This window comes from Gopherus flavomarginatus, chromosome 3 (assembly GCF_025201925.1).
Source record: "Gopherus flavomarginatus isolate rGopFla2 chromosome 3, rGopFla2.mat.asm, whole genome shotgun sequence".
Classification (NCBI taxonomy): domain Eukaryota; kingdom Metazoa; phylum Chordata; order Testudines; family Testudinidae; genus Gopherus; species Gopherus flavomarginatus.
This window is the reverse complement of record NC_066619.1, coordinates 81,714,173-81,740,210: the sequence shown is the minus strand read 5'-3', so window position 1 is coordinate 81,740,210 and position 26,038 is coordinate 81,714,173. Positions and strand designations below refer to the sequence as shown.

The window sequence follows — 26,038 nt, the reverse complement described above, 5'->3', positions numbered from 1 at the left end:
TCTCCAGAAGCTCGTCTCCTGGAGGATGAACTATATGATTCATACCGTGAAGTCTAAAGGTGGACACTCAGGAGAACTTTCTCTACCTAAGTACTGTCATATTATAACCTGCAAGATAATACCCATAAACAGACCAAAAAGAAGGAGTTTTCAAAACTAAGGGAAAATATCTTCCTCTCCAAATAAAGGTGGATACAGCATTTCCCATGCGCTTGATCTTTGAGGACATCATAGGATCTGAATGGGAACTGCTGGCTGAAACTACCATGTTAAATAAAACATATATTGTAAAATTTTCATAAACTGTGGGAACTAGCGCAGATAGCAAAAATCAGAAGAAGACATTGTTCACCTTTCAGAAGGGCTTTTTTTCCCCAAAAGATCCCATAGTACATATGAGAGCAATGCTCCCAGTCTCAGTGGCTACACAGAAGCTATCTGCCTGTATATAGCAGAAAATTGACCCAAGTCATCACAGGCAGATGAGTCCAGAGGACATGGTGAAACCTAACCCAATTTATATTCTGAACTCATATATTCACACTGAGGAAGAAGGCCTTACAGGATGGGGAGTGTAACTGGAAGACAAATGACAGAAGTTATGGGACCTCACCAAGAAAAGGAAAGCATCATCCTTCTTGAATGCACAGTTTGTGCTGACAATGTCCACAAATTTCCTCAAAGGATACCACTTTCCAGTTCTCTTCAATGATACCATCATTGATGTGTATGAACAAAAAACAGGGATAAACCAGAATTCAAAGCTCTTTTCAGAAGCAATGGAAACAATGTCTTTGACAGAGAAGAGTCTTGTGTTTTGCAAAGCAGGTCATGTGAAGGGTAATCTGAAACCAAAAATAAGAAAAGAACGAACCATGGTCATCCTGCTAGATCCGCACTAATTTTTGGACTTGATAATGCCAGCCAAAGCACCTGGAGAGAAGATTAGAGCAATTGAAACGGGCCCATTCTTCATCCTGAGATGCTGAGATCATCTCTGATTGAAATTTTAAGTACTAAAAATGAAGTGTAATTCAACAGGAATTATCTGTTAAGGTGTCCACGCTACCCACCAGATTGGCAAGTAGCGATCTATCTATTGGGGATTGATTTATCACCTCTCGTCTGGATGTGATAAATCAATCTCCGAACGCACTCCTGCCGACTCTGGAACTCCACCAGGGTGAGAGGCGGAAGTAGAGTTGACGGGGGAGCCGCGGCCATTGATCCCATGCCATGAGGGCAGGAGATAAGTTGAAATAAGATATGTTGACTTCAGCTATGCTATTCCCGTAGCTGAAGGTGCATATCTTTTTCGACTTCCCTCCCACACTCCCAGTGTAGACCAGGCCTTAGGGTAATTGATACAGTTTTGGTGTTTAGACAGTTCTCAACTAGAAAATTCATTCATTTATTTAGACATCTGGGAAACTGTTCCATGAGACAATCAAGACTCCATCTGCAAGGTCTCTAGCGGTAACACAAAGAAGAAGAGTCTCAGCCTTATCATAGATAAATTGCAGAGCAGCATTATGATCCTCATACAATGCATTTACCAACTACTACAAAGTGGGTTTCTATTTCTCTGTAGTGTAATCCTTTAGTGGTAAAGTGCTTCATGGGCTGGTTCCTTCCCTACTCTGATTCACTACTTGCTATTTCCTCTTAGTGAAGAATGAGGGGAGAATCTATGCAGCAGAATGGAAAATTCCTTACCATAATTTTCTTTCTGTTAGCAGTTTCCTTCCTCATTCTACCAACCCTAGTGATTTTAATGGCCAAGCTATAGTTTGTAACTTTTTTTTTAAGTCTAAAGGAACACTGCTAATACACAAAATTCCCTTAAAGTTATTTTATGCAGTTTCAGATTATTGTCTTACTGCCAATAACCATTTGTTGAAGAGTTTCTAATGAGTTTGAAGCACTCTTCTGGTGGCTTGAGGTTGTGTCCTGTATTCCCGCCCCCAGGAGCAACACTGGCCCTCCTCTGAATTCCACAGAGAATAATCATTGCCATTCATGGAGCATAAGGGGGAGGAGCTACTAACAAAAAGAAAACTATGGTAAGAAATTTTCCATTCCCCATATTAAAATACTGGGAATAGTAAAAGTGCTATGCCAGTATATGCTGTGAACTTTGAAAACATGCAAACACTTTAACTGGTCCCTAAATACTTTAAGAAGAAGCAGCTTTGTTGACCCTCACCGTGTCATTTCTCTTGATAACCCTGAATATTAATGTGTGTTAGTTTTTTTACCTTACCAGTAACTCAGAAGGATACTGTAGCCTGGGCCTGCCAGCCATCAGTAGCAAGTATTAATATGATTGTCTGATCGTTCCTTCATCTAGGCTGGAAAGTGCAACTATAGTTTAATGTGTTTTTACATGTAGATAATCGTGTTGGCAATTGTTACCTGAAGTATGGACCCCGAGGGGATGGGAGCCTATCCTGCAACACTGAAATTGGCGTTGGAGTCAGTCGCTCCTCATGCTGCTGCTCTTTGGGGAAGGCCTGGGGGATCCCCTGTGAGACTTGTCCCCCTGTAAACAGCAGTAAGCATTTTTTTAAAAAAATTCTTACAAAAGGTGCAAATATGAAAAAGTACTTATAAACATTTAGCGTATGACCATAAACAGACTATGAAAATATATCTGGCAAATTACTCATAAGCTTATTCTCTAACAGTCTTATTGTTGAAGAAGGTCTCCATCTTATTCTCAAAGGTGACGCATAGGCCACGGACCTCAGAATCAAGAGGCCTGAGTTTTGTTCCCAACTCTGCCTCAGTGCCTGTTCCTGCATCAGTGAGGTCAATGGGACCAAAATCAAGGGTGACCTTTGGCAAATCATTTCACTTTTCCGTGCCTCATTTTCCCTTTCAAAAATAGGAATAATGGATAAAAGTTTCAAACGTGCCTAAGTAACTTTCACACTTAGGTGCTTTTAAATCGTATCTATTAACTGCATTTTTGCAGGTGAGGAATACAAGTAATAATGGTTGTTACTTAACCATCATGCTTCTTATCCAGAAAACACCAAGTGCTTTATGAAAGTGAGCATCACTGGATAAAATTTTCCGAAGTGTCTCAGTAATTTTGCCTATTGATACTTACCTTTCAAAGCACTCAAGTTTTAGGTATGAACAGTGCAATGTAAGTATGAAGCATTATTGTTTTTATTATTAAGTTATAATACTGTACAGTCTAATTTTAACAAATACTCATCTCTGTTGTACAGTAATAATAATTTCTAGGCCCTAGTTAAGATGGGAGCCACTTTATACTAGGCATTATGCAAAGAAGACACAGTCCCTGCTTTGCAGGAGCTTACAGGTTAAGGCCTCATATGTACATGGTTACCAGTGTTATCTTAGGCTTCCATCCTGCAAAGTCTATGTACTTCCTTGACTTTATGTGCTGTGATTAGTCCAGTGACTATTTGTAGTGTGTATGTTGTTGCAGTTCAGGATGCTGTTAGGTTAAAACAAGTTAAGCGACAACGGGCAGGGACCATGTTTGTCTCTGACTGGGGCTTCTTGGTGCTATTGTAATACAAATAAGAAATAATAATGGCATTAAAATACCAATGAAATTATAAATTATTTAAAAAATCCTTAATACCAGTGTTTTATTCTACGAATAAGTAATAGCCTTTTTTTCCCCCCCCCAGCGGAATATAATACTCTGTGTCCAGGGGGCGAGGGATTCAGACCAAATCCCATCACTATTATCTTAGAAGGTGAGTTCATCCTGAATAATGGCTGTTATGGTTGCTACTTTACAAAAGGCGACATTTTCAAAAGTTTGTACAACAGGAGGATCACTGACAAAATGTTCACATTCATTGCATCTGAAAACCACTTACTAACGTCAATAATACTAGAGTGGCCAGTTCAAACTGATGCATCCTGGACAACAATCCCACACTTTCACAGGCCTTGGGTGGCAGGCCAGTCCTCGCCCACAGGCAACCTGCCAACCTGAAACATATTCTCACCAGTAACTGCACACCGCACCATAGGAACTCTAGCTCAGGAACCAATCCATGCAACAAACCTTGATGCCAACTCTGCCCACATATCTACACCAGGGACACCATCACAGGACCTAACCAGATCAGCCATACCATCACTGGTTCATTCACCTGCACGTCCACCAATGTAATATATGCCAGCAATGTCCCTCTGCTATGTACATTGGCCAAACTGGACAGTCGCTACGAAAAAGGATAAACGGACACAAATCAGATATTAGGAATGGCAGTATACAAAAACCTGTAGGAGAACACTTCAACCTCCCTGGCCACACTATAGCAGACCTTAAGGTGGCCATCCTGCAGCAAAAAAACTTCAGGACCAGACTTCAAAGAGAAACTGCTGAGCTTCAGTTCATCTGCAAATTTGACACCATCAGCTCAGGATTAAACAAAGACTGTGAATGGCTTCCCAACTACAAAACCAGTTTCTCCTCCCTTGGTTTTCACACCTCAACTGCTAGAACAGGGCCCCATCCTGCCTGATTGAACTAACCTCATTATCTCTAGCTTGCCTGCATATATATACCTGCCCCTGGAAATTTCCACTTCATGCATCTGACGAAGTGAGTATTCACCCACGAAAGCTCGTGCTCCAAAACGTCTGTTAGTCTATAAGGTGCCACAGGATTCTTTGCTGCTTTTACAGATCCAGACTAACACGGCTACCCCTCTGATAGTTACTAGCTGATAACATTCAAATGGAATGATGACGATCTCTTGTTTCTTTACATTTCAGAGTAAGAATATGGCCTTTTCTCTCTTTGCAGATATCGATGAATGCCAGGAGTTGCCAGGTCTTTGTCAAGGTGGAAACTGCATCAATACTTTTGGCAGCTTCCAGTGTGAATGTCCACAAGGCTACTACCTCAGTGAAGAAACACGGATCTGTGAAGGTGAAATTCTGCAGTACCTTGTCCCACACCAATACACACTTGTTTGCATATTTGCAAATATTTTAGTCTTTCAGAGTTTGTTTTCTCCTGATGCAGAATATTTCATACATAGAGAGTAGTTGATTGCAGATTCATTTTCCATACAGAGTGTAAGGGTAATCTTCTTAGCTATTATGATTCCCTAATATATTGTCTCTCAATTGTAAACACGAACATACAACGTTTGTGGTACTGTGTGTGCAACTTTACAAGCTTCACCTTGTGATGTTTCCTTATTGTATTTCTGTGAAGTGGGATGTTTGGGGGAGTTAATGCTAGGGTTGATCTGAGAATTGGAAACACCTCATCTAGACCCTGTGTGATGCTCCCTTGCTCCTCTTCATCCTTAGATCCATTACCCCTTTACTGCAGGTGTTAGGAGGTGTACAAGAGTAAGACTCCTTCTGAGTACGTGCATCAAACCTAGACAAATCATATGAGGAATATTGTAGATTCCCCATATCCCATCCCTGCAAGCTGTGTAGGGAGCTTGTCAGGCCCCATCAGACTCTCTAGACCTTAAGAAACTCTTGGCCTACCTCCCCTCCAGAAGCCTTATGTGGCTTATCTCAGGCCCATCACCTCCATGGTGACTTTTTGTAGTTACCCCCCTCATCCCAAATCCACCTCCTACCTCTGCAAATACTAGGAATCTCATTCATTCTGACAAGTGTAAACAGGATTGTTATTCCTCACCCAACTAAGATATTTAGGTTTGTGAGGCAGATCAACATCTATTTATGCTTATCAAGTGTGGCGAGTCTAAGAAGGATCGCTGAGGTTGAGGGAGTTTTTAGGGCCTTAACAAGATGTCCAAGGCTTGTAAGGGGATGGGATGTCTTCAGCATGTGTCTCAATGTTTTCAAGGTGCTGGTGGACATTAAGACTTAGAAAGGGGCTCCAGACTACTTTCTTAAGTCTATAGGAAGAGTGAAATATCAATAGTTCTATTGCCTTATTGCCCTCCCACACTCTGCTGCCACATAATCCCATGTTAATCTAGTCCTATGCTCCCCTTCATTTTCTGTCACTGTTCCCTACTCTGCCAGAACCCTTCATGTCCCCCTTTTACACTGCCCTCTGCTCTGCTGCTTCAATGTCCCTCCAGTCTCCTCCTCCCACACCCCACACTTACATCTCCAGTGCACTTCCCAAGGACTGTAGGAAGTGAGCACTTTTTAGTTAGTCCATGATGGGAGGTGGTGGGGTGTGGAAATAGTGGGCTAGCCGGGGCTTGTGAGGGCAGCATAGCAAGGAACATTCCTCCCTGGAGTATATGAATCCAATAAACTTTTAATTGTCTCCCACTTGACAAGTGCTGTCTTCCGCTTCAGGGATTGGAGGAAATCAAACATACAGTAGAACAATAATACATTTCAAGTGCTGTCACTAAAGCCTGTTTAAATCAAAGCTGAGCAATGCACCCTCTGTTTTGTAACTATTTCTTCTTTGCCATGTTGGAGTAGTTTAATATGGACTTATTCCTTATAATTATTTATTTGGGCTAGTTCCTCTTGTCTCTTTGTGAACTGTACTTTTTCATTTGTTTTCTCTAGATATTGATGAGTGTGTTGCACATCCTGGTGTCTGTGGCCCTGGGACCTGCTACAACACTCTGGGGAACTACACCTGCATCTGTCCTCCTGAATACATGCAGGTGAATGGAGGACACAATTGCATGGGTATGTAAAACTTGTTTACCTGGCATGCTGTAGTGATCAGAGCTGTTTTGATTAAGGTGATTTAATCTATAGAAAAAGTTGGGGGGGTTGTTTGTTTGTTTTTAAATGTATGTTGCTTGCAGTCTCAGGGTCACTCTGAGTCAGAATTCATGAATCACAGTGGCTAGGTCAGTAGTTGAAAGGATTTGACTTTCAGTTGAACTACTTTGATGGTTACTGCAATGTGCCAGCAGCTTCTGATGCACCCCCTCATGGCCTAGGGTCATCCAAAGGCAGCCTGCCTTATTTTCCCCTTTTGGAATATTCAAAAAAAACTTCTCTCAGGTTTTGTCTTGGTCAAAAATACCCCTCCTTGGGGCCTGGGTTTTTATATATATATAAAATTTTACTGTAGAGGCTGTGTGGTGAACTTCATGGTCTGCAGAGAAAGTGACAAATAATTATCTTGTCTTGGACCCCACCCATCGTCAACCCAGGTTTGATTTACCATGAAGGCAATAGAGCCTTCTGAACCAGCTTCGTTCCAAACATGGAATTTGTGATTGCAGCAGAATTTCTGTGGCGTTTTAGAGACAGTCCACTATGTCAATGTGGGCAGCCACAAGCCATGACACCAAATAGTTGAGGGCTGCACAATGACTCAACTTCCTGGAGGTCTTCATGCCTTGAACCTCATTGATAAGAACGCTGTGGCTTGGCTTGACCGGATTGCATATTTCAAATAAATATAAACAAACTAAAACTCAAAATCCCAAACCAAGTCAATTCATAAACCCATCCAAGACAAGGTTTCTCTTTCTCCTCCCAGGCCTCCCTGCCTGAGGCAACTCGCTTGGTTTCGAGTCTTCCCTGAAGGAGCCTTTCCTCACTCCTGGAGAGACTGCCACAGATTCCTGAACTTCTCCCTTAATTGCAGTCACCTGCTGCCCTTTATAGGGAATTGCCTGGTTCAATCTAGGTGTACCTCATTCTGTAATCAGGGCTGGCTGGCTCCAGCCCTTAAGGGGATAGCCACCCTGTTGCAGTTACCTTGTAACTCTGAGTGTTTTCCCATGTAGATATGAGAAAGAGCTTTTGCTATAGAAGCTACAATGGAACCTCCTGTGAGAATGAACTGCCCTTCAATGTGACCAAGAGGATGTGCTGCTGCACGTACAATGTTGGCAAAGCCTGGAACAAGCCTTGTGAGCCATGTCCAACCCCAGGAACAGGTAAGACTTCCCATAACAATCCTGTTACATTAACTTCCACATCATCTTAGCTCCCTCTCTGTATCAGTTAGTGTGAGTTTCAGTCAAGATTATGCCATTGTCCAAAGGGAATGCACAGTGATGCTGTTTATGTTAGCTGCCACCAACAGTGCTTAATCTTCATGGGCTAGACTGAGTTCAGGCATCTGCCATCATGATCCCCATGGTTGAAAGTCTGACATGGTACAGTAATGGTGTTGGCACAAAGAAGCTGCAACCTTTCCTCTGACCTAAAGGCAGCCAGTGTTGCCCAAATATTGAGCAGTGGTGGATGTAGCCAAGACAGCTGGATGATATGACAACTCCATTCACCTGTCTGAAGCCTCTTCCAGGGAGGTGCTTAGAGAGCACATGACAGGAATTAACGATGTTCCTGTTGGCTGCAAGTGGGAGTGAGGGCAGGCAGCAACACTAGTATCTGACCTTCCTTGGGTGAGTTGTCCCCAAGGGAGCAGGAAGGTGTTGATTGCATCCCCCATCATTGGCAGAGTGAATCTGGCCCGAGGTCTAAGACCACACAAGTTTGTGTTTTATGTAGAATGGAGCACTGTGCTTTGGATTTGTTAATTTTTGGATGAATTGTATTCTTAATAATTGCCAAAGCACTTAGAGCCTTGTGTAGGTGCTTTTATGGACATAAATCTAACTATAATTGAAATTAAAATATGTGTGTATAACAGATTATAATATAAAAAGCCACAAGATACATGCCAAAAGGCGTGTCATGGGCAGTGCCTTTTTCCATGCATTTACGCTGCAATGTAGATAGCTGCAGAATTCTCACTTGTAAAGCTGCTGCATAAATTACCACCCAGAAGGCTTGGAAGAGAGAGATGGTCAGGCAGTGACTGAGGTGGCTCAAGATGCAGACAATACAGTGATTTTTGGAAGAGGTGCTGCAAAAGCAGAGTCCCTGCTCCAGTGGAGTAGCAGACCTCAGCAAGACTGGCACCTTCTCCAGCTGTGGAACTGCTAAGGTCCACAAGTGAGGGACACTCTTGTAGACTGTCAAAATAGTGGCAGAGCAAGTTTGCTGTGGGGCTGAGGCATGCTGTCTCCTCTCCTGTCTAACTTAGAGACTCTGCAGCTGGGAGTGTGCCAGCCCTATGGTATTCCTGTCTCCACCAGAGCACAGACTCAGCTCTAGCAGAGCTTAGGAATGCCATAATGCAAGCTCCTCCACCTACTTGGTTTTCATTTTAACAGTTTGTTGAGTGCAACCCACTTTTAAGGCATTCACCCATCATCCTAGATCTGACAGTCTGTAAACTCTGTCAGCTGCTGTTGCATGTTCCCTTTGGAAGGAGAGGAGCTTAGAGCCATATTGTGGTCACAAGCTAACAGTGAGATGTCTGCGAATGGGAGAGAGGGTAGTAGGATGGAGGGCTCTCTGCTATGCAGAGCCTTACCACATAAATCTGGGAGCTGCATAACCTATGCCTAATGTGCATGAACAAGGGGGCCTTGGTCATCTGTCTGCTCTGTGTATTATCTGATATTATTTTCTCAGCACCCTGCAAAATTAGTAATCAAATAGAAAGACCATAGTGCATTTGTCAACATGATAAACCCCCAGCAGAATACCTTTTTTCATCCCAATGTCTGGGATTTCAGGAAAACTGCAATTGAATGTTTTTTTGCATCTCACTTTTTTCTGAAGCTCAAAATGAAGAAAGAATGACTTCCTGGATTACAACAGGTAGTGATCAACGGCTCCATGTCTAGTTGGCAGCCGTTTTCAAGCGGAGTGCCCCAAGGGTTGGTCCTGGGGCCGGTTTTGTTCAATATCTTCATTAATGATCTGGAGGATGGCGTGAACTGCACTCTCATTTGCAGATGACACTAAACTGGGAGGAGTGGTAGATACACTGGAGGGTAGGGATAGGATACAGAGGGACCTAGACAAATTGGAGGACTGGGCCAAAAGAAACCTGATGAGGTTCAACAGGGACAAGGGCAGAGTCCTGCACTTAGGACGGAAGAATCTCATTCACTGTTACAGACTAGGGACCGAATGGCTAGGAAGGAGTTCTGCAGAAAAGGACCTAGGGGTTACAGTGGACGAGAAGCTGGATATGAGTCAACAGTGTGCCCTTGTTGCCAAGAAAGCTAACGGCATTTTGGGCTGTATAAGTAGGAGCATTGCCAGCAGATCAAGGAACATGATCATTCCCCTCTGTTCGACGTTGGTGAGGCCTCATCTGGAGTACTGTGTCCAGTTTTGGGCCCCACACTGCAAGAAGGATGTGGAAAAATGTGGGGGAGGTTTAGGTTGGATATTAGGAAAAACTTTTTCACTAGGAGATGGTGAAGCACTGGAATGGGTTACCTAGGGAGGTGGTGAAATCTCCTTCCTTAGAGGTTTTTAAGGTCGGGCTTGACAAAGCCCTGGCTGGGATGATTTAGTTGAGAATTGGTCCTGCTTTGAGCAGGGGGTTGGACTAGATGACCTCCTGAGGTCCCTTCCAACCCTGATATTCTATGAACACCAGCAGGAAAATTATCAAACCTATAGTATTTCATGGAATTCATAAATAAATGCGGACATTCAGCAATCAAGCAGAGGTCTCATAATGTACTGGGATAAAAATAATCACTTGTATAGCAAAAGATGCCTTTTATTATGTCACTGGTTTTGCCCCTAAATCAGTGATACTCAACCTGCAGTTGTAGTGCTAGATGCATCTTTAGTGGAGTCCATATAACGCAAGTGGTCCTTTTGCTCTGCCTTGTCTACCACGTGGCAGAGGACAGAATATCCAAATGGATCAGAACCGCTTGGAGACACCCTGTCCTTCAAGCAGCCAGGAAGGAGCAAAAAGGGACTGACAGTAGAAACACTTTCTTTTCTTCCTTTCAGTAGCAAGAGTGTGAAGAGTGAAGAGATGTACTCTTCTTCTAGCAACCAAATGTGTGAAATGAAAGCAAGCATGAGAGATGAAATACTAGGTTGCAGTCACAGAAAGCAACAACATATTTATGGTGGAATATCCTAACATAATACAGTGATGCTTTCATCATGATCTTGAGCTGCAATAACAACATGAAAAAAATATAGTATCACAGTGTCAGGATCTCATACAGAGAGTATTTATGGTTGTATGACATCATTGAATAAGAAAATGTCTCTGTAGCTGTTCTTAAATGCTCTTTAAAACCTCTCTGCCTCAGAAATTCTGCAAATAGTTACAGAGTTAAAGTATCTCTGTTTCAGGACTTTGCCTGGTTAGCTTTTCTCCTTTAGATGTTTTTGCTGCAGTTGGAGACATTTCTGAACCTCTGATTCCACTAAGGAAGGGGTTTGTGTGCAGCATATCAAACACAAATTCCAATTGTAAATGTTGAATAGCTACAGTTATTATGAGATAATGAGTATGTTCTGAAATCTGGGTGCAGGCTGCATATCACAGAAGCAGAGGTTAAGGTGCATTGACCATAACCAGCTTGCTGGCTTCAGCCCCGTAGCTCATTAAAAGTGGTGTTATGCTTTGATGCGAACTATATCATTCATATTGATGAGCTTAGCCTCTACATCATCTCTTTCTGAATAACTCTTTTTTTTTATGTTTATGTTTGACAAATAGTCTCTCTGTCTTGTGTATTTGGGTAACAAAAATTATATAGTTTAATGTTGCACATGCATGTGAATGACATCCATTAACATTAGACAGCCCTCCAGCCTTCAAAAATAAATAGTCTTGTAAGTTTTTACCCTCTCTGCCACTTCTCATTGATGACCAAATTGTATCTGACTGGTTGGTTCATCATTTGAGGTATAAGTAAATCATGAGGGATTAGTTACTGTTAACTCTCAGATCTTACTGTCTTTATGAAATGTAAGGTAGTAATAAGTACAGTATATGGTATTTGAAAATTACATACAAAAATCTAAATTTAAAAATGTTAAAGTTGCAAAAGTCAAGCAATCAAAAGTCAGGAAATGCCAAAATTAAGGCATTTTTTGCCTTTCCATATGCATTGTGAGACAGTCTTTAACTAGCCAATCACATACTATTTTTTCCTGCATTATGCCTGCTCTTGCCCTGTGCACACGCAATGCGTCCAGAGGTCCCCTAACAATCTGTTAATTATTTTCACTTTCAGATAGCAGGTCACCAGCAAAACATTTAGAAAAGCTAATTTCAACTGAAAGCTTAGGACCAAATTAAGACTCCAAGTGGAGCTAACATGACTGCCCCTGGAGGAGCCTTTATTTGTCCCAAAGTTTTCAGATGAAACTGGCTTTTCTAAATGTTTTGCTGATGACCAATTATCAGAAAGTGAAAATAATTAATAGATTTTAAGGCCACTAGGGGACCACTGTTAGGCTTCCTGTATAGCACTGGTCATTGAATATCACCCAGTGACTTCTGCATGAAGCCCAAAAACTTGTGGTTGAACTGGAACATGGGTAAAACTTTGAAAAGCATTGACATGACTGAGAGTCAATACTACTAAGGCTTCTCAGTGTGTAAATGAGACTTAGATGCCTACATCACTTAAGTGCTTTCGCAAATTTAACTGTTTGTCTTTTAGAAACATATTTCTTCTTGATTTAATGACTCCCAAGTGATGGAGAATCCACCACATCCCATGGAAGATTGTACTAATGGTTAATTAGCCTTAACTGCTGGAAATTGTGCCTTATTTTCTCATAATATTAGTAATATGGAAACTTAACATCAGAAACTATAAATCAGTTTTCACTTTGTTTTAATGCTGATGTAATGACTGAAAGAAAAGCTTAGTAACATTTCAACATGGTCTCAAATTCTGCCCTTAAATACATCATGAAATGAATAGGAACTGTATGTTCACGTCCCAGGGCAGTATTCGGTGGTAAGTATTCACACAAAAAGTTATTTTGTCCCAGCTCCCCTATTTCACTGCAAGATATACGAGGCTGCCAATAGTCAGTGTTTTACAGATTTGACGTAGTAAGAGATGTTTCTTGTTGTGCGAAACTACACATGTTGATCAAAATGGGTCCATTTTTCCCTTTTAAAATTTCACCATGTATTGTGAAGATTTTCTTCTGAACATTGCTGTGCTGGTAAAGTCTTATTGACTCAGAAGGTTAATAAGAAATATTTTACTAACAGAAGAGGTTTGCTGTCACACCCTACACTAATTGATTCCACTAAATGCTGGAAAAAAGCTTACATACAAGTAACTGAATTAATCTAAATATATCACCACTGCAAATCCACGTTCTAGGAGTCACATGCCTTGCCTTGAAAACCAGGGGTCAACTGATTGTAGTAAAAGCCATTAGGGTTGTCTATATCCTGCATCCTCAAGATGCCCTGAAAGAGGGAGTAGTAGTCCCCTCTCTCTCCCTGAGTGCCTCGCCATTTCAATTACAAAAATCTCTGAAGAGGAGAAGAGAATAGGAGAGACGAGTGTGCATCTTTAGAGTTAATTTATTCAACAAAACCTACTTACTGTTAAGTTACTTTCAGTTTCCCTAGTAAAATTGCCTCTGTAGATCGTCAACTGTAGGAGATTAGAAAGTAGTAACAAATTTCAAGAAGTAGGGTGAGGAGGGGTACTTAAACAGAAAATGAAGGCCTGCTCTCCCAAACGCAACATCTGATCTAGCTCCAAGTGGAGCAAATAATGATATATAGAAGTGTGAATGAATTTCTGAGTGGCAGCTGCACTTATTGGCAAATTTGCTTTTAAATTTTACTTAGACAAGCTGCAGAGTTTCCTATCACTACTAGAATTGACTGGAAGTGCTCTTGGAAAGCTGGGGAAACTTAAAAAATAATTATTGAGGGACTTATACATATTCTTTACAAATGCATAATTTGTTTCATGTTTAGCGGAATTTAAGACCATTTGTGGGAATATTCCTGGCTTCACCTTTGACATCCATACTGGCAAAGCTGTTGGTAAGTTTTACTAAATGTATTTTCAACAAGTAATTTTTTGCAGCATGGTGTGTCATAGCAATATAATAATACTGCCATGAACACTGTATACCAACTGTATGTAATAAAACTCTAATTCCATCATGGGGTTCTGGTGACATCCTAAATTGCAAGAGTATGTGGTTTGTTCAGGTCACTCGAACTCATGTCTACTTGGATTTATAATGAATGTTATTTTAATATAACTGTTGTAAGAAAAAAATCTCCCTTCCCGCAGCTGGCATTTTACGTGCTTCCCTCTCTCACTTTGGAGCTGTATAATGGTCTGTGTTTCTCCGCTACATCCTGACAATTTCAGAAAGTTTAGAATAAGATTTTTATTATATATCTCAGTTTTTGTTAAGTATTTTTCTAGTGTCATGTCTTCTTATGACTGCTACCATTCTTTCCCTCTCCATCCCAGTACATGGTTATGACTGATAAGACACTTTAAAAGAATAATTGTTATGCTATACAAAGCACATGGCCTCTTTTAAGGGGAGAAAGGCAAATATGCCGCATTTATTGAAAATACAACAGTTAGCATATGCTTTTTTTACACACACACCACGCACCCTCTCTCTCTCTCTCCTGCTAGTTGATGTTTATAGTTACCAGTCTGTTGTAGCTCGAGTCAATCTAATGGCCAGTTAGATTGAGCACGTAATCATTAGTCCTTAAGTGGTGTTAGTCTTGGGGTTTTCTGCTGTTATCATTTGATGGTTATTGTCAGGCTTCCCATCGTTATCTCCTATTTGTTGTCTCACCTTCGGGACTGCCTCACCTCTGAGGTCGTCAATGCTGCTAACATGTTTAGCATCGGATACAGTGGATGTTTTCTGATTGTCTCCTGGTCTTTCCAAATCTCTCACTTTTTCTTGACCTTCTGGACATTTGTGATGGCTTTCGCACTTATCTTTTCCTGATGCACGCATTCCTCATTCACACAAACAATCTCATACAGAAACCTTCAGAGGTGTACAGACAGCAGTATTGTATATTCAGCAGAATATATTGTAAATCAAGCCTTGCTAAATCTTATAACTAAATCAATTCACATTGGGGCTCCAGGCCCTCAATATTCTTCTAATCTGCTTAACATAGATACAATACAAGATCCTGTCTCTTACTTACTAAAACCTTACAACAAAGAAATGTATTTTTAATTAGAGTGCCTAATTTGAAATACATATAGGAAACCATAGTCAACATTACAACTTATCCTAAAACAAAAGGGTGACCATAATCAGTCATAAAGATTCTTCTGGTCTGTCATTCCTTTCTGCTATTCAAAAAGGGTGGCTGGCAGGATGAAATCAAATCATACATTAATTCTCATAGTACAATTATAAAATCCTGCTCCTACATAATTACCTATAAGAAACTTCCCTCTTAATTTCTTTGGGACTTTTCTGCATGCATAACACTTTATATACTGGAAACAGATATTTAATGTTGTGTTATCCCATTCCCATATCTCTTTTCTTCCTTCTTCCAGCTTCCTAACTGATTTAAACTAATAATCCAGATCTTGAGCTTCTTTACTGAATATCATATAATTTATTTGCCCCATCATTTACAACAGCAGCATGTTTGTTTTTTTTCTTACATATGTTTAGCTAACAGCACAATGAAATATAGAGAATCCATGGGGTACATAAAGCCTTACAATACTCTGTGTGACTAATGTATATTCACTTTCAGATATTGATGAATGTAAGGAGATCCCAGGGATCTGTGCAAATGGTGTTTGCATTAACCAGATTGGCAGTTTCCGCTGTGAATGTCCCACAGGATTCAGCTACAGTGACCTACTCTTGGTCTGTGAAGGTGATCTGAATGAGAGGTTTTTTTTCTGTTTTGTCCCTACAAGCATGCTTATTGTAAGGGAGCATCAGGGCATAATTCCAGTGCAATTAATATCTTAGGAGAAACAGGCTGTGGGCATTCTTTCAATGGTTATCTCATAATGACTTTAGGAGGTACTTGTCTTTAAAGAAATAAATATATGTGCCAGCCAATATATGACACAGTTTTTGTTATATTGATTTTCACACAACCTGCTAACTCTTAAACATGTTTCCTTAACAGTCCCTTCTCCTTTCTAGACCAGGCATTGTTTTGTTTTCTTATTTACCTTTGAGAGTGAATTTAGCACCCCTAAATATGAGGGAATAACAGCACTCTCTTGAATACCACACTTTCGTAAATGCATCTCATTCCTGATCTACTCTTCCAGTACTCTCCTAGGCAGAGACATATTAGTCATATCCAGTTGTGCAATGTTTCTATGACAGTAAAACGTGGGAATTGGAATTAGATCACTGTCATAATTTTCCCTTTTGCCCTAACCTTGGATTTGAGTTCAAGTCTAGCGGTGAAATCCTGCCTCTGTGAGAATTTTGTCATAGGCTTCAGAGGAGTCAAGATTTCACCCCAGAAGATTAAAACACTAACACACTGCACCACTTTCCTAGAGTTTTAATTAAATTATTATTTTATTTTAATTATATAAAGTTACATAGGTATATTTATTTACCCAGACATTTATTTAATTATTTATTTACACAGACTTTTACAGTTCCATTGTCAACATAGTAGAGAGGGGCTGTTGAATTAATTTAGATGGAATATATGGGCCCAAAGAGTTACAGATGTTAATATGATTGTGGAAACTGTTTAATGTTAAAAAGTTTTAAACAAGGTTTGGGATTTGGTATACAGAGACCATAGACTGCTTAGTTCGATAGCAAACACAGAGGTCAGAACATGTCTCAAGATTAGGATGAAGAAGATCTGGGGTCTGAGGTGATGGGAGAGGGGGGCAGCCATGATGGGGCATCCTTCCCCTTCTCTTGTCTTTTCATTAGTCAGTGTCATGGTAACCAACTTTTCTCCCCAGAGTCTTTTTTTTTTTTTTAAGGACCCATCCCCTCATTATTTTGTTTACCATTAGGCCTAATTTATGACACATCAGTTTTGCTTCATTGATTTCCAGTTCTGGGCTTTCTTTCTTTACCAGGTATGATTTTAACACATTCCTTGAGGTATGTTGGAAGGTCTTTTTCTTTTTCTTTTGTACCTTTTTCATGAATTTTTTTGTTTATAGGTTGTTGACAGTTTATGAACTTTCATTTACTTTACAGCTGAACTCACAATTAGGGCAAATTTGTAGGCCAAATTATTGCAACTTAATTCCTTTTTTATGAACCAGTTCCACCTCAGGTCAGACTTTGGTTCATAAAATTTCAATTACTGTACAAACAAAAATCTTATTTTACTTTGAGCACGTACGGGGAGATAAGGCACTTGGCTATATTTTAATTGCAAATATTGCAAATTTTTTATTTTAACTGGAATTTACAAATTTCATTTAATTAAATATTACAAAATTTACAGTAAAACCTTTCAGATAGTAACAGCTAAAAACGTGCAACTTTATTTATAGCTAAAACAAAACTTAGATCTGGTACTCTTATACGTTTTAAGATGTTTAAAAACAAACTGGCTTTTATTACTTTTTTGGCTGTACGCCCAGAATGAGTAAAGATGGAAAAAACTCTTTAATTTTTTCCCCGTTACACAGTTAAAACTATTTAAAGCTGCACATTTACACAACTGTAAAAAATTTAATACACTTGCTTATTTGGAGAAAAACTTTACCCCGATGGCATGTTTACCTAAGTATGTTGCCCTTTATAAAAAGAATCAACAAAATGATGTCTTTGGAACTGCTTTTGCATTCATGAGCCTTTTGCAATGTCCAAGGGTGGTAAAAATTTGCAGGCATTTTTAGACTATGACAGACCCTGCCCTCCTGCTTCATCAACATTTGTGAGGACAACATGGCCATTGTGGCAATTTACCCCACTATGGTGATCCAACCTGTAAATACTAGCATCGTCCTATCTTACATGCACAAAACAACAATAATTATTGACATTAAAAACTAAACAGGAAAAAAATTGGAAAACCCAAAACCATCACAAGGTTTGGTTCTGCAAAACTCCTTGTTTTAGGGGGGCTTCTTGAAATTTAATTCACAGTCAGTGCAGTAGCAGTGCTGAATTAAGCTGGCGTTCTGCTAACAGGAGGGTTACCCAACATCTGCTTTTAGTCAAAATTGCTACACTACAACTACACTTCCTTTTTGCCACTTTTAAAAAATGCCTTTACATTAAACCTATGGCATTTTTACCATTTACAAAAACTACAACCCCTAAAATAAAAGAAAAAGGGAAAACAAAACAAAGCACATGTAAAAAGATTAAAAATGAAGTGCTATAAAACAATTGATAACCCTTTAAAAAAAAGATTAAAATCATGCAAAGCAAACTGTTAAATTACATTCTAATACTTCAGGGGTTTTCCTCCAGTTTAAGGCTGATTTTTAACACATTTTTGAGAATTGAAGTTGTTATACTGTAAAAATATGGCTTTTATGCAAAAATTGGCAAACTTTTCCCTTTCCCTGCTGCCCCACATTTTGTAGACCCTTTGCAACGTGCCCACACTTTCTCATAAGGATTTTTTAAATACAGTTTCAGTTCTGCATTGTATCAAGAACTTACTAGTTTTTTACACATTTTAAATTCTCAATTTTATGTTTATAAACCCTTGTTTTTTAAACCAACTGTAAAATAATTGTCTGTTTGCCAAGTTGCCAGCTTTTTGAGTACATATTAACCCTTTAGACTCACCCAGGGACATAAAATTTTGTATTAATTTAGATAGAATCTATGGACCCAAAGAGTTAAAAGTGTTAACTTGACTTTGAAAGTGTTCAGCATTAAACAGTTTTTTAAAAGGTTAGGGTTTGGCATACTCCGTAGCCTGCTTAGTACCATGGCAAAAACACCATTTAAAAATAATTGTAACCTTACCTTAAAGATACAGAAAAGACAGAAAAGCAATTAAAGAAATGTCATGTGTTAAATAAGGCTTTTAGTTTACTAACACTCTTTTTGGGATATTTTCCCTTTATCTGGGGAGAGATTTTAGAAAGAAAAAAAAGCCCGTGTTTGACTGGGTTTTTTTAATATGGCATTAAAGATAGTAATAACTGTCCTTTTGTGGGGAAAAGAGAAATAGTTGAAATAGGCTGCACATGTTGTTATTGCTATTGTTATTAAAGTCAGATTTCATTTCCTAAGAAGATAAAACAAGACAGACACTCACATGAAAGGGGAGAGAAAAGAACAACAAAGAGAAAATGCAGCCACTGTCTCCTGGGGTTGACTTTCTCAGTTTCATTACCACCTTACCACCGGAAAAGCACAGGCACCACATATGGTCTTATCAGGCACTCCCTGACCTAGCAAACTTGTAACAGAATTGGGGCTGCTTGGGGCACTGCTTTTTGCTGCCTCTTTATGGGCACAGACTTACAGCTGTGTTACAGGATATACAGTCCTGACCAACTAAGCCAGACTCCTATTAGACAAAAGGAAAAAGGAGAGAGAGAGATGAAAGAGAAGACATAAGGTAGAGAAGGAAAAGAACATTGGGGTGAGGGAGGGAGGACAGACAGTCGCATGTGCCAGATGGTGTTTGAGATTTAGTTGGCAGTAGCAGTGTCATCTGGGTCTCTTGTTCTGGCCCGGGCTGGTTAGGACATCTCTCAGGATTAGAGTGAATCAGATCCTAGGTCTCAGGAGATGGTGGGGATAGCAGCCATGATGATGAAGCTTGCTCCAGTTACCATTTTTTCTCCCAAAGTCATTTTTTAAGGACCCAAAAAGGGATTGGTGAGTGGACTAGCCCATCCCTTTGTTTATTAACTAGGCCTAATTTCTAATTTCAGTTCATTGATTTTCAGTTCCGCACTTTTTTTGTTTACCAAGCATGATTTTAACCAGCGGCGGCTCTAAGTATTTTGCCGCCCCAAGCACAGCAGGCAGGCTGCCTTTGGCGGCTTGCTTGCGGGAGGTCCTTGGTCCCGCGGATTTTGCAGCACACCTGCGGGAGGTCTGCTGAAGGCAACCTGCCTGCTGCCCTCGCGGCGACCGGCAGAGTGCCCCCCGTGGCTTGGCGCCCCAGGCACATGCTTGGCGTGCTAGTGCCTGGAGCCGCCCCTGTTTTTAACACAGCCCCTGAGTTATATTAATAGGCATTTTTGTTTGGAGTAATTTTAGTCTTTTTGTTTTGCTTTTGCACCTTTTTTCATTAACATATGTTGTTATAGTTATTGTAACATATCTTGAATTTTTACTTACATTTATAGTTAAGCTTACAATTAGGGTAAATTTGAAGGCCCAGTTATTGCAACAGGGTTTAGATCCATAAGGTCTGATTCTTTCCTAACCCCAGTTTTTCATTGATGGAATTCTGTTAACTTTGGTTCATTCTACTGACTGGCTTACACTGGTGCAAGTGAGAGGAAAATCAGGATCAGAATCTCCATTCTCCATGTTATCCTTCCATGGCACTAAAAATATCTGCACTCTAGACCAAATAAATATTTTGTGGTACTTGACATTTGAATTAGGATTCTTTATGTTTCAGATATTGATGAGTGCAGCAATGGAGACAATGTCTGTCAGAGAAATGCAGACTGTATCAACAGTCCTGGGAGTTACCGCTGTGAATGTGCTGCAGGTTTCAAACTTTCACCTAATGGTGCCTGTATTGGTAAGAAATCAATTGATTCCACTGCTTTGCTTGAATCCACTTGTATCTAGCACATTTACATGTTCCCTGTTGAGATGCAAGAGAAACCATTGTATTTTAGTTTGCTTGTAAAAACTATGTAAAAACTTTATGCTCTAGCCATATTTCTCTGTTCATAAGAAGAAGAAACTCCATGAGATTTTAAAACAACTTTCTTGAGGTCAAGCTATTGCTAGAATATGTTTGAGACTTCAAAATGTATAAACAAAAAGAAAGTTCCTATAAAAACAGTTTTGTAATGATTCAGTTTTGGTTATGGATAATTCTGAGCATTATTTAAATAATTTACTAACTCTGTAAAAACATGTTTGTGAAAAATGAATGAAAGAAAGGTAATGTATGTCATGTGTTTTATATTTTTGTTATAGATCGCAATGAATGTTTGGAAATTCCTAATGTTTGCAGTCATGGCATGTGTGTGGACTTGCAAGGAGGTTACCAGTGCATCTGTCACAATGGTTTTAAGGCATCTCAAGATCAAACCATGTGCATGGGTATGGAATGGATATGCTTTGAGTTATAGACAATAGAGTGTATCTAGAATTTGAATTGTACTAGGAGGTTATATTCCTATTAAAGTACTGATTTCATATATTAAGTATCAGTTAGACAAATTAGACAAGTTAGACAAATTAGAATTTCCTTTAAGAAAATGCAAAGTGCTTTGGAGTAGCCAACTTCTGCTATGTTTGTGGTGAAGTGACTTTTGCATCACAAAAGCGCAGTATAACCACTATGGTTAAGAAAGCCTATCACCCTTATTTTGGCTGCAAAATTGGAGATCAGGACAAGAGGTGGGTCCCACACATATGCTGCAACACTTGTGCAACAAATCTTCGCCAGTGGTTGAACAGGAAAAGGAAATCTGTGCCTTTTGCAGTGCCAATGATTTGGAGAGAGCCAACAGATCATACCAGCAATTGTTACTTCTGCATGGTGCCTCCAGTTGGGAAAGGTGTGTCAAAGAAGAAAAAGTGGACTGTGCATTATCCAAACATTCCATCAGCTATACGCCCAGTACCCCACGGAGAAGGACTGCCTGTTCCTGATGCACCAGAATCATTCTCACTTGAGTCAGACGAGGAAGAGGATGAAACTTCTGGTCCTGAACCATCAATGTCATAGGACCCATATTTTCTCCCATCCTCCTCCTTTGAAACACACCTCATAACACAAGGTGAACTGAATGACCTTGTCAGGGATTTGGAACTACCCAAGAGTAAGGCAGAGCTGTTGGGCTCCAGACTACAGCAGTGGAATCTCCTGGCAGGCTATCAAGGCAAATGGAGCCCATCAATGCTTGCAGACTATTGCTGGACAGTGACAAGAGATGCTCCATTTAATGAATACAAGAGACAAGCCAAGAAGCGCCGAGTAGACAATGAATAGGACTAAACTATGTACATAATAGTCTTTTGTTTCATAAAAAATTTTATTTATATAACCCTTTTGCTGATTTTTAAAGTGTTACATAAACATAAAGCAACCATAAACACATGAAAAGACCTAGGTTTACAATTTATGATTAAAACTCTACTATCTACGCAATATACATAGACATAAAATGTAAAAACTTAAATATCTTAGAAACAGTAGCCAATCAGTTGTTTTAATTGTCATTTGAATTCAGCACATCAAAATACATAATAAATATCACATTTTATCTCTGAAGCAGACAACTTCTCAAAAATTGTAGACCAGTGATACGTGATGATGAATGTCTTCATATTGAAGGGCACTTAATATGATTAAATCCCTATTCTCATTGTGCTCATATGGTGATGTGAAAGAGATGTCATTAAGATACATAAATCACAAAACCAAAGGTTCTTGTTCTTGACCTTATGGTCTGTTTGGATTTTTAAAATTGTAGACATTATATTATTATGAAAAGGTAATGCATGTATGCAGTTCCTTTTGTGTCACTGTTTGGTTAATGCTTTGAGAAAACAGCCAAATATAGCTACTGCAGCTTTTGTAAATAAGCCCTGGCTCTAAACAGGAGTTCAGTTTCCCTCTGGAAATATAGACAGTGTTCTAATTTCCTTATTATACAAATATTGGAAACTTCGTCATATGCTGCTGTGTGTCTATGTGTGTCTTCCTTTTCTCAATTTTTTTTAATTGAATCCCATTCAAATTATTTGTACAGGGTACTTGGCAGCTGACTTGTTCTAAGTCCAAATATCCAAACTTTGATTATTTAAAAAAGTAACAATATTTCAGAACTTTAAACTTAACAGTTTATAAGGTTTCAAACATAAACCTGAAAACAATTGCATATGGTTAAAATATCCCTATGATCCTGCCAACTCTTACAAAAAAATTTCAAGTCTCGCCTTCCATATTACAAAAAATAAATTTAAAAATTCTGCAAAAAAGATGAAAACTGCCATTTTTTCTTAAAAACACACTAGAAACTAATACTTGAATAAAGAGCTTTTTCAAGACCCTTTTGAGTGCATACCACGTTAACAAACAATTGGGAAGACAAGTTCCTGTCTACAAATGTATTTGTCTTTGCAGATGTTGATGAATGTGAACGCCATCCATGTGGAAATGGAACTTGTAAAAACACAGTTGGATCATATAACTGTCTTTGTTACCCAGGATTTGAGCTCACTCATAATAATGACTGTATGGGTAAGTACTTTAATCCAAACTTTAATTTAATTGCTGCTGCTGCTTTGGTGTCCCATGGGGATCTATTTAAAGAAACGTAAAAAAACCCAAAACCATAGTCGGAACTGATCAGGGTACTAGCAAAGGCAAGGAAGTGCAGAAAATGATACTGGTATCTCATCTGTGCACTTCTGTAGATAACACTTGCTCAAGAAATCATCATTTTGGATATCATTTAAAGAATTTTCTTGTTTCATTCTTTAAAAAGATGCAAGCCCTGATTCTTTGGTACACTGGGAGTGCTTTGCAGTCCCAGCCACTGGAGGATTCCTCTACGTTGAGAAACTTTTGAGTAGTGTAGCCATAGTGGTTTTTGTGCCATCCGCCTCTCTTGGCTTCTGGTGTAGAAGTAAAGGAGGCATGACTGATACTCCCTTACACTCAACTGACCCCCAACTGCTGTGACAGTCCTTGGGGGCCATTGACAGCCGGCGTAAATCACATCAGGGTCTGTTCCAGCATCTTCAGGAGTTGCAAATATGGCTCAAAGTATCTTTTGCATCACTCCTCACTCCCACTGAACACTTGTGCTGAGCATTCTTCAGCCATAGTAATGATTCAGGGCCATTACTGTAAATTATACTTCCCGAGTTGTAAGGCACTCTTCCTTATTTACAATACGTTATTTACAATTACACGTTTGCTCAATGCATTAATAACATCTAAATTAGTTGTTCTCAATGGTCCCTTGCATCCCAGTCAGCACACAGCTGCGGCCCATGTGACATTCTCAGGGCTGTAACTAGGGCGAGGTGGGAGTGGCACCTGACCTGGGCGCAGAACCAGCAGGGGGTTGCAAAAATGGGTGGCACAGAATCAGGCCCAGCGGTGTCAGCCCCTTACCCCAGCAGGATTGCTCCCAACAGCATTGGCAGGAGGCCAGGATGCTCATCACCCACCTACCCTGCAAGATCGCAGGTGCAGTGACCCTGGCTGGAGCAGGCTCCCTGGTACCAGAACTGCAGTGTCAGGTGGACAGGGTGGGTAGCACAGCTGAGCTATGTGTCAGAGTACAGGTGCAGAGTTGGTGGTGCAGGGGTGGGAGTGCTGGGGCCGTGGGGGTCGCAGGCAGGGTCTGGGGCAAGGAGTGGGAGTGCAGGGAGTTAGGGCCATGGGAGAGGGTGCAGCTGGTGCATGGGGGACGGACTGGTGGCTGAGGGCAATCCTTGGGGGCGATTGATGCTGGGAGCAGTTGCTGGGCAGGGAGGGCTGGATGCTGGAGGAGCAGTCCCTTTTAGGGGCGTTCCACCCTGGAGAGGGCACCCTGTCTGTAGAGGGCAGGCATGTGTGCCAGCCCAGTGTTGGCGGGGGTCTGAATGCTGGGGGAGCAGTCCCTGAGTGGAGGAGCTGGATGCATACAGGGCAGTCCCTGGCTGGGAAGGCTCCCCATCTTTGCAGGCAGGCTCTGGGGCTGTGCTCTCTGGGCACTCAGGCCAGCTTTCCAGGCGTGAGGGTGGCAATGCACCATGCCATGCTATCCTTACAGTAAATTAATTAATTTTAACAGTGAATTTTTTGCCTTATTTTGCTAGATTAAAATGTTCTTGGTAGACATTTGCCAGTGTTGAAATAAAGGAACTATACCTATTTGAATCATATTGCTGTCATATGACAAATACTAAAGCTTATTTTTTGTAGATGTACAGGTAGTATATATATTGGGTGAATGCAGCCCACATAACACAGAGAGAGCTGCATATGCGGCCCACAGTGTTAAATAGGTTGAAAACCACTGATTCAAATAAATAATTTTCTTCTTTCATTTTGTGTGTTTTCTAAGTTAGCTCGCTTTGGTACTTCTTTTCATTCATGTTCAGACATTACAAAAGTGTTCACGATATCACTTTCTATAAGGTAATTTTTTCTTTTTGCTCAAGTCACATAGCATTCTTCTGGAAACCTGGGTTCTGGACCCCTTCTTGTTGTTATTAAGACTTCCTCCCTTCCCTTTGTACTTCCTACCTCTAGGCTAATAGCTTGTCACCAGCCCACCTCAGATTTTCATAGCTGAACTTCCATACCAGTGTAAAAGAGGGAGTGTCCTCATACTAGGGAAAGAGGGAAACCCAGGTACCAAGGAAGCAGTCTCTATTGGCCTCCCAAACTCTCTTGCCCTCCCACGATTACTTCACTTACCCACAGTCACCATTGTTTCCAGAGTACAGCTAAGCTTTTGATTGTTTTGTACAACCATGGTTCCTGGATCATCTTTTTTAAGAGGGAGATGAAAGCCTTCCTGGGCTGGAGAACAGACTAGGTCAGTTGACATCCTCTCCTTTAAGGGGGAAGTAAGAGACTTCACACAGGCTGAACAGGGGGGAAAAAGGTCTTTAAATTCCTTCCAACTCCCGGAGAGAACCAAAACACAGTCTATAAATCACTTTTACATCCTTTTCTCCTCCAGCAGAGGGAAAAAAGCAAAACTTGCTGCACATGGGCAACAGAATGCAGCTTTAAACAGAACAAAATCCACAGCACTGAACTGAAGTCCCTTCCTTCTGTGTGGCAGAATGGCTGTTGATCCACTCCCAGTAGCCCCGGTGGCTATCCTCCTCTCTCATAACAACTCCATGCTGCTTTCAAGGAGGCTAACAAGCTCAAGTTGATTCATAGCCTGGGGTCATTCATTACTATTCGCCTTCCTGGCCTGGAGCCCCATGGCATTCTCTGTCAGCCATGTCCCTGCCCACTGAAGGATTGAATAGCTCATCACAAGGAGATAATAACCAAGTACAAATATTTGAATGGAGTAAACAGCATGGAAAGAGAAAAAATGGTTCATGAGCTGTAACCAGTAACACAGAAATTGCCATACTGCATCAGATCAGTGTTCCATTTAGTTTAGTATTCTGTTATCAACAGAAACCAGTA

The 26,038-nt window shown here is 40.3% G+C and overlaps 1 protein-coding gene across 4 annotated transcripts in view; it reads left to right on the top strand.

Annotated features, from left to right (window-relative positions):
- Positions 1 to 26,038, top strand: part of FBN2 (fibrillin 2) — a 265,113-nt gene that overhangs the window by 190,113 nt on the left and 48,962 nt on the right. For all 4 annotated transcript variants that reach the window (XM_050945536.1, XM_050945537.1, XM_050945535.1 and 1 more), the window contains 10 exons: positions 2,393 to 2,554; positions 3,672 to 3,740; positions 4,805 to 4,930; positions 6,526 to 6,651; positions 7,710 to 7,862; positions 13,730 to 13,798; positions 15,521 to 15,646; positions 20,321 to 20,446; positions 20,854 to 20,979; positions 23,012 to 23,128. In XM_050945536.1, the coding sequence (XP_050801493.1) occupies positions 2,393 to 2,554; positions 3,672 to 3,740; positions 4,805 to 4,930; positions 6,526 to 6,651; positions 7,710 to 7,862; positions 13,730 to 13,798; positions 15,521 to 15,646; positions 20,321 to 20,446; positions 20,854 to 20,979; positions 23,012 to 23,128 (1,200 nt within the window). The remainder of the gene's footprint in view (positions 1 to 2,392; positions 2,555 to 3,671; positions 3,741 to 4,804; positions 4,931 to 6,525; positions 6,652 to 7,709; positions 7,863 to 13,729; positions 13,799 to 15,520; positions 15,647 to 20,320; positions 20,447 to 20,853; positions 20,980 to 23,011; positions 23,129 to 26,038) is intronic.